At 47.6% G+C, this 9210-nt stretch overlaps 1 protein-coding gene and 1 pseudogene across 2 annotated transcripts; one reads left to right on the top strand and one right to left on the bottom strand.

Annotated features, from left to right (window-relative positions):
• The first annotated feature begins 1235 nt into the window (after positions 1-1235).
• Positions 1236-2122, top strand: LOC117078267 (annotated as a pseudogene). The gene has a single exon (XR_004434960.1). The product of XR_004434960.1 is annotated as a 60S ribosomal protein L7a-like (transcript).
• Positions 2123-7626: 5504 nt separating this feature from the next.
• On the bottom strand, positions 7627-8277 carry KCNE5 (potassium voltage-gated channel subfamily E regulatory subunit 5). The gene is given in 2 exon segments (XM_033201778.1): positions 7627-7766; positions 7769-8277. Coding segments are annotated over 2 exon segments (426 nt in total). The 5' UTR covers positions 8136-8277; the 3' UTR covers positions 7627-7707.
• Between the last annotated feature and the right edge of the window lie 933 nt (positions 8278-9210).

Here is a 9210-nt window from a genome sequence, read left to right as displayed (position 1 = left end):
GCATTAGATTTGGCAACATGTAGGTCATTGGTGACCAGGACAAAGCAGTTTCATTGGTGTGAGGAGCTGAAAACCGTATTGCAATGGATTGAGACAAGATTGGAAGGTGAGAAACAGAGCCAGAGTGTAGACCATTCATTTGAGGAGTTTTACTCAAAAAGGGAAAAGAGGACTAGGGCAACACCTGGAGGAGGAAGAAGGGCAAGAGAGTTGTTTTTAAGGTGAACAAGCCTAATATATTTTGTGTGCTGACAAGAAATGAAACAAATGGAGCCAGAAGAAGAAGAACATCCTAAAAAATAGCAATAGTAGTGGAGGCATTGGAAGTCAAGATGAGAGGGAAGTACAGAATGGTAGCTACTGAACCCTTCCCCTGGGCCAGGCACTATGTTAACTTCTCAATCTTCACAGCAACCCTGGGGAGGTAGGTACTACATCTACTTTACAGAGGGGGAAAGGAGGTTTGGAGATTAAGTAACTCTCTTGATATCACCCAGTTAGTGAAAAACCATAGAGTTGGACCCATGCAGCCTGGCACTAGCACCTGCATCCTATGCACCACAGTATTCTGCCTTAGTGGAAGATGGAAAAAATAAGAAGGTGGGGGATCTTGAATGTACCAGCCACAAGGACTTGCTAGAGGAGAGGCTCACACTTCCATGGGATAGTGCCAGATACTTGGTACACAGGATGGAGACTAACCCAGCTGATTTCAGAGCAGCTACCTCCAAGCAGGGCTTGTCATTTCTCTTTGGCCTTGATTTAGTATAGACTTATAGGTAGATTGCAGGAAAATGATGGCAACTCCATTCTTACAGTCCTCAGGGGACCCATCCTAGTATTTCTTCCCTCATTCCCCTCAGCCATTCCTCTTGGTGTTGTGTTTGCTAAGGTGGCCTTCCAGTGGACAGAGGGCTAACTGGGAAGCAGGGCAAGGCCTTCTCTCCCCTTCCATCTGCCCCAATTACTCCCATCTCCACCCCCATCTTATCCCCCACAATAGGAGCCTCACATGAAAATGAAGATGCCCTCCTAGGCTGAATGTTGCAGTCTTCCAAAATCCCCTAGAAGCAGTGGAGATAAAGAAAAAAAAAAAGTCCTTTCCTTGAGAAGCTAATCACAATGTTGTGACTGCCAGAGTTAGCTTACCCATATCATATTTGAGTGTCCTAGGACAAGCCCTCTTTCATGCCCCTCTCCCTCACTCAGTGTCTGAAAGCCACCATTAAAAATATATTCTCTTCTCCTCCCGCCGCCCAAGATGCCGAAAGGAAAGAAGGCCAAGGGAAAGAAGGTGGCTCTGGCCCCTGCTGTCGTGAAAAAGCAGGAGGCCAAGAAAGTGGTGAATCCCCTGTTTGAGAAAAGACCTAAGAATTTTGGCATTGGACAGGACATCCAGCCCAAAAGAGACCTCACCCGCTTTGTGAATGGCCTCGCTATATCAGGTTGCAGCGTCAGAGAGCCATCCTCTATAAGCGGCTGAAAGTGCCTCCTGCTATTAACCAGTTCACCCAGCCCTGGACCGCCAAACAGCTACTCAGCTGCTTAAGCTGGCCCCAAGTACAGACCAGAGACAAAGCAAGAGAAGAAGCAGAGACTGTTGGCCCGGGCCGAGAAGAAAGCTGCTGGCAAAGGGGATGTCCCCACTAAGAGACCACCTGTCCTTCGAGCAGGAGTTAACACCGTCACCACCTTGGTGGAGAACAAGAAAGCTCAGCTGGTGGTGATTGCACACGACGTGGATCCCATCGAGCTGGTTGTCTTCTTGCCTGCCCTGTGTCGTAAAATGGGAGTCCCTTACTGCATTATCAAGGGGAAGACCAGACTGGGTCGTCTAGTCCACAGGAAGACCTGCACCACTGTCGCCTTCACACAGGTGAACTCGGAAGACAAAGGTGCTTTGGCTAAGCTGGTGGAAGCTATCAGGACCAATTACAACGATAGATACGATGAGATCCGCCGTCACTGGGGCGGCAATGTCCTGGGTCCCAAGTCCGTGGCTCGTATCGCCAAGCTCGAAAAGGCAAAGGCTAAAGAACTTGCCACTAAGCTGGGTTAAATGTACACTGTTGAGTTTTCTGTACATAAAAATAATTAAAATACAAATTTTCCGTCAAAAAAATATATATATATTCTTTGCATCATCGCTGAGATGAATAGCAGATTAGGTATAAATGAATAAGGTCATTAGATCCTAGCAGTAGGAAAGAGATAGTTTGGGAATACTGGGACTAGGGAGAGCAAGAGTGAGCTCGGAACAAGAAGGGGAAAAATGAGATAAATACCAATCCCATAGTTTTTCCAGAAGCTGATCCTAATCACATTGCCCCTAAAGAAGTGGTCCTAAAAGAGGAAGATTGAAATTACAAGTCCTTTGTCTCCATTCTTTCTTGTGCTGGGCCTGCTGGAGCTGTAGCCCCTACTGGATCACAGTTAGATCCTAAAAAGAGCCAAGGGTAGATCCCCTGTTCTTCTAGGGACCTGAAGTATTTTCTTGAATAGACATCTTATGAGTCAGGTGTGTGGAAATCCAGTGAGTTTGTACTGCAATCCAGTCATTCATGGCCACCTCCATCCTCCCCAGGGTTCCAAGAGCATCTGGCAGTGAGAGTAGAATGTGACTTGAGAAGCTGTGGGAAGTCCAGCATACCCACCTGTGTACTCTGCCTGACATCTGTGAACATTTCAAGGTATATCTTCTTCCATATTCCACTGAACCCCACAACTGGAGTTTCTTTCTTGGGGTTTTACCTTTACATTATCCTAAGTGATCTGTTATAAAATGTGAATATCCATGGAAGGGGTACCATCTAAAGCAATGATTAAGTATGCCACTTCTATTTAAGGGAATTTAAGTGTTCTCCTTTTTCTCTGACTGAAAATGGCACTGTGGTAAAACAATGTCTATGTAGTTAACACTACTGAGCAGTACACTTTTAAAAATGGCTATGTGGGTAAATATTACATAATGTGTATTTTACCACAATTTAAAAAATGTATCTGAGGTATTTCCCTGTCTACTCTGGCTGCACTCTCTTCAGAGGAAGAGGCACAGGCCACAGCTTTGACCACGACTGTCCTCTTTCAAAACATAGCAGATGGGGGACTAGTTGAGGCCACCTGGTCCCATGCTGTGAGGCCTAGCACCGAAAGAGGAATTGGCTTAACCACATTATTTGTCTTCCTGGACAGCCTATAGGTTATGTTAAGTAGGGACAAAAGGGCTGAAAAGTGACTTCTCATCCAACAGTTCCTCCCAAGGCCATTTTTGATGGAAAGATCAAGTTCATCTAGGCTGACTATTGACCAATCTAATCTGTTCACCTTTGGTGATCCTCAGTCATACTCTCTTACCTTCACAGAACATTCTAGTTCACTGTTCCTCCTACCTCACTTATGAAGCCCAGCACCCCTGATTCTTACCCTTCATTCTTTTCTCTTATGCTCGCTACCAATCCCTGAGGACTCCTGTCTTCAAAAGTCTAGACTCCAGTCCTGGTGGAGCATTGTAAATAAAGTGCTACTGTCATACTTTTTTTAAAGAGCACCATGGGCCTACAGGTAAACGAGAGTAGAGTAGAATGGTGAGACAGTTATGTAGTTTCCTAGTCAGCCAAGATCCTGAGAATGGGGTAGATAAGCTTGAAAATGTGGGAGCCAGTGGCCAAGTATCAGCAGTCCTCTTCTTTGAGCATTAACAGTAGAAACTACAAAATGGAAACTTTTCTCTTTCTCCCACTACTCCCACCCAAGTGCAAAGAGCACTCCTCCAAAGAAAGAAAAGGAAAGTATAAACTTAATACCTTCTATAGCTTCTATACTTCTCCTAGCCTTTTCCCATATATTATCTCACTTGATCCTCAAATCCCCACAGCTGTAGACACTGGGGCACCGAGAGGTTAAGCAGCTCACTCTGAGAAACAAAGCTGGTTAATTGGTAAAGCCTGAGCTGGACCCAAGTTCTCCTGATTTCTGGTCCTATGCTCTCTCCACATCATGGTGTATTTGCTTTAGCTGGCAGGCAAGATTGTTTGGAAAGCAGCCCAGACCCTTTGATTGTTGTTGATGATACAAGTTATGTGCAGACCTTGGGTTTATAAAAGCAACGACACATTGAAAAAGAGAAGCTGGTAACTACAAACAAACAAAAGACCCCACTTATATCCTTCTAGAAAAGTAAAATTGACAACACAGAATTGTGTCTGTAATAGAAGAAAAGCTTTCATTTCTTTTCGCACTGTCAATGAGTAATTCCAGACATTGAAACTCAAAACATTCTCCTAGTTCTTCTTTGGAGAAAGCCTCAAGTTACAAGTAAGGAAGCAAAGGTCTTTTGCTTCATTATTATTTTGAAGTGAAGATCGGACCTGAATTGAAAGAGGATCTGGTTATGCAGAGAGGAAAAATAGACTGCTTGGTGGAGTAAAAAAAAAAAATCATTCTATTAGAATGTTTAACATCTTTAAAATCCCATTAAGGACAAAGCTAACATTTTCCCAACTTGTAGAGTCAGCTGTTGCCATTCAGGGATACATTATCAAAACCAGGGGTTGGCCAAGCAGCACCCAGTTCTTCTTTCTTCTCCCTATCTTTTGCTGACCACAATATGATCACTTCAATGCTGTTAACACCTCCACTGTCTGGTAAAAGTTGAGTGTCCAGACTTCTGAAAAACTTCATTATCTGAGAGACAGTTGAAAGTCTGAGAGTATTTGAAAAAAGCCACTAGAAAGTAAATTAAATCATTCTTCCCAGCCCATGTCACTTTTCTCACCAGTAGGGTTCTATAGCTACTCTCACTACATGTTCTTCATGGGTACCCTAAGTCATCCTAAAAAGGTTAAAATGTTTTTAAAAGCAGGAACATTTTCCATGGGATTTGTTTTCCACAGCTGGCACATTAATATATATAGTATGGGCACTGTCCCAACTTCTCCCAGCTTCTTTTATTTTTGGCAATATTTTATTTTAAATGTCTATGGGAAAATGGTACAAATGTGTACCAAATTTCAACACCTGAAGCAGTGACTATGCTTCATTATCAAAATAACCTTGAGGCTGGGCGCAGTGGCTCACGCCTGTAATCCCAACACATTGGGAGGCCGAGGTGGGCAGATCACTTGAGGTCAGGAGTTTGAGGCCAACCTGGCCAACATGATGAATCCCCATCTCTACTAAAAAAATATATATATATCTATATATATCTATCTATAGATAGATAGATAGATATATAATTAGCCAGTGTGGTGGCGCAGCCTGTAGCCCTGCTACTCGGGAGCTGAGGCAAGAGGATCCCTTGAACCTGGGAGGCAGAGATTGCAGTGAGCCAAGATCGCGACACTGCACTCCAGCCTGGGCTACAGAGCAAGACTCCATCTCAGTTTTAAAAATTAATAACCTTGAGTCCCCATTATGCCAGATAAATGAATGGCAGTTTTACTTAGAACACAGGACTGAAGACTGCCCTGTCACATGTCCTCAGCATTGCTGCATTGCCCTCCCTCCACATCCTCCCCAGGCCTCCCTGCCTGGCTGAAATGGCTCATACAGCTTCCCTTCTCTTTCTGTCGTCGTCTTGGACTCCTGCCCAATCCCTGGCCCTCACCTTCAAGAGTGACCTTATGGCTGGAACGAGGACTGGAGAAGAGCCAATGGGGCAAGGCCAGTATAGCTTCAAGGAGTGAATCCTGGAAATAAAAGTAAGTTCACTTAACTTATTAATAGCTCCAATAAAATGCTAGATGGGCTGGAAGGTCAGACCCAATGCCTTGAATGAGCTTTGTGTGTTATCATTGCATTTAAGTGACTGGTAATATATTTGTCCTGCTATCATTATCAGAGAACCCAGCTATATTTAAGCAAATTGGCTTACTTCTAAGAGGTGATTTTATTTGTGGTTGATGAAGCCCAAACAGCCATCATCAGCTATAGGCATTTCAGCTGTAAGCAGGGAAGTTTCTGACAACCTTCTTGAGACAAGGAGACTAGATGAGTACAACACATACCTCTAACTTTACCCATCATTGGTTAAGATTGCTCAATTCAAGAATTTTCTCTTTGACTTCAGATTTACACTATTTGGTGGCTTCCTTGTCTTTTAATAAGCCACTTTAAAAAAGTTATTGGCTGGGTGCAGTGGCTCACGCCTGTAATCCCAGCACTTTGGGAGGCCGAGGCAGGCGGATCACTTGAGGTCAGGAGTTCGAGACCCTCCTGGCCAAAATGGTGAAACCCCCATCTCTACTAAAAATACAAAAATTAACTGGGCGTGGTGGGGCACATCTGTAATCCCAGCTACTAAGGAGGCTACTTGGGAGGCTGAGGCAGGAGAATCACTTGAATCCAGGAGGCAGAGGCTTCAGTGAGCCTTGATTGTGCCACTGTACTCCACCCTGGGTGACACAGAGAGACTCTGTCTCAAAAAAAGTAAAATAAAAACAGTTATTAAGGTGGCTTCTAAACATTAGGTTTGATAATAGCTGAAAGTGATGGGTCATAGAGGTTTTTTTAAAGTGCATCCTGAAAAACTGCATTGTGATCTTTGAAAGTGCTTCAGAAATAAGAAAAAAGGAGGGATAAGTGATAAAGTAGGTATAACTTTTGAAACACTTGAAGAAACAACCCATTTAGCCGTATAAACATTTTCTTCACCCACGGAATCACATGTATCAAATTGGAACTGGATATATAGGTATAAATATCACAACCACCCAACCCCCACATCCAAACTTCATTTCCAAAAGCAAAAGAAAAAGGATTCCTTCTCCATATGGTACTGGGTCTTAAGGCTAGAATCTTTGAGAGAAGAGTCTTGCGTTATTGTTTAAACAACCTTTATTACCTGCCTCTGACATTCCCCAGGGTTACAGAGCAGGGGACATCTGAGCCTCAAGTTCCACGGATGAAGCAGACACTGCAATAACAACTCAATCAATAGAAGAGAGGCATTTGGAAGTACGGGGGTGATACACCCAGTAATGGTAACCCTCAGCAAAAGATGGCATAGCTACCAGAAATCAGGCAAGTTACCACTGGGATGAAAACTGGGGAGGCGAGAAAACCATACAGTTGCAGTCATAGATCATTTCCCTCCCCGTCGAGCACTCCTCCGGCTTCCGTCCCCCATTAAGTTCATTCTATCCCACAGACTGTTCCTAGTGTCCTGCTAGCTCCCTGCTGAAAGAAGGAGGGAAAAGATGTCTGAAGTCTCTTCATTTCCTTTGTCTCTGTCCCTAAGGCAACTGGAAGCTGGAGCTGCTGCAGTCGGCCTGGCAAGCCCGTTGGCTCTGCAGAGTGAGCAGTCCCTGGCAGCCCCTGGAGCAGCTGCCAGTTAGACGGTCCAGAGTTCTGATAGAATGCATTGCTTCAGTTCAATGCCAAGTGTTGGACGTGTTAGATTCAGTTCCCAGAGGGCTGGAGCCTGCTCTCAGGGCTGTCTGAAGACAAGAGAGCAGAGGCAGTTTAGTGCAGTTGGATGTGCGGGGTAGGGGTGGAGGCGCAGGGGTGAAGAGGGAGAAAGTGGCCAGGAATGGGTAAGGTGATGCTTCTCCTTCCAGGGCCTTCCAGACAAGGTCTCCTGGCCTCTCACCATTATTTGGGCCTCAGATGAGGCGAACCCTGGAAGGGAGTAGGGGGTGAAAGGCGGGAGGCGCGCCCAGGGATGAGCGAGATGAGGAGGGCGCGAAACAGCAACCTGGGGCTGTGGTTTTAGACCCGCTCAGCCCCCTGGGCGAGGGCAGGCAGCCCCCCGGGGGCAAGCTGGCGGCAGGCTCGGCCGGGGAGCCCGCGGCAGTCTCGGCGTCGGCGGCCAGGGCGCCTCCTGGGGCCCATTCGTGCTCGGCGCTAGCCTGGGACGGCTCGTCCTTGGCCTCGACGAGCTTACGGGAGCGGGTGTAGGCCAGGATGAGGCCTCCGGCCAAGCAGGCGTAGAAGATCATGATGAGCAGGATGTAGAGATAGGCGTCGTCGCCCTTGGCGCTGGTCACTTCGCGGCCCACGAAAGGGTCAGGCACGACCCCCATGCCCATGCTGGGGCCAGGGCCTGCGCCCAAGCCGCTGGCGTTACCCCGATGGTGCAGCTCGAGCAACAGGCGGCTCAGAAGGGTTCGCAGCCTCTGGCTCTCGCTGCAATTCATGGCTTTCGGGGAGTGACACGGCGGCTCCAGGGCGCTGCTGACCTTTCCCCCTGGGCGAGGGGAAGCGAGCTAGCGAGCGGGCCGGCCGGCGGGCAGGGCTCAGCGGTGGCAACGGCGGTGGCACCCAGCTCTCCGGCGGGCTCGCAGTGGCTGGGGGCGCCGATCGCGGGGCCTCCTTATTCCCTCACTCCCGCCCCTCCTTCCCTTCCCCACCACGCCCCCTCCGGCCCGCGGCCGCCTCTTCCCAGGCTCTGGCTGTCTCGCTGCTCCAGGGAAAGGGGACAGCTGGTGGGGGGAGGAGAAGGGGACAAGAGTGGGGGCGAGGCTGAGAGACGGGCGGAGGGGGCGGGGGCTCGGAATGCGCGAGGCCCCGGGCGGCAGAGGCTGGCAGGGCGGCTTGCTGGGGCCAAGCCTGGACCCTGGGCTGCGGAAGAGAATTCCTTCCAAGTTCTGGCCACCTGCCCTGCAGGCCAGGCTTTGGCCCAGATACAGCATTTGGCCCCCTAAGGCAGCTCTGCCTTGGGGCGCTCAAGGGAGAGGGCAGACGCCTTTCCGCGGCAGAGACCCCTTGTCCACATTTTATGGAAGTTACTCCCATATACGAGGACTCAGACCTATCTTTTTAGTCCTCATTTCTTTCGTTTTCCCCCCTGCCACGCTTCTCACCCCCCTCCCACCTTGTCGGAGGAGAGCATCTCATTCAGAAGATGCTCAGGCTGAATTTGGTGACTGAGTGCTCAGGCACCTGCTAGAAGACCAAGACAGAGTAGAATTCCCTGGTTATCCAGAATGGTTTCTGGTGATATAAGTGATATAACAGCCTTCTTGGAAGCACCCTGCTCTGATGTTCTATGACATTTTTTGAGAAGTCCACACATCTTAGCACATGAATGTCCTATTCATAATGGGACCCTGTTTCCCATGGGTAAAGAAGCCATCTTCCCAGAAGTGAAACCAAGTTCTTCCAGTAAGAGTAGCATGCACATTAAAAAAGACCCTTTGAATACACTCTGTAGATGTCTCGGGATCTGAAAAGTGCCAGTTCTAGAGAATATGCTCACCCTACTCCCAGTTA

The sequence above is a fragment of the Trachypithecus francoisi genome, unplaced genomic scaffold (assembly GCF_009764315.1).
Source record: "Trachypithecus francoisi isolate TF-2019V2 unplaced genomic scaffold, Tfra_2.0 Lachesis_group6, whole genome shotgun sequence".
In the NCBI taxonomy this organism is placed as follows: Eukaryota; Metazoa; Chordata; class Mammalia; order Primates; family Cercopithecidae; genus Trachypithecus; species Trachypithecus francoisi.
The sequence above is the reverse complement of the archived record's forward strand: the minus strand, read 5'-3'. Positions and strand labels throughout refer to the sequence as shown.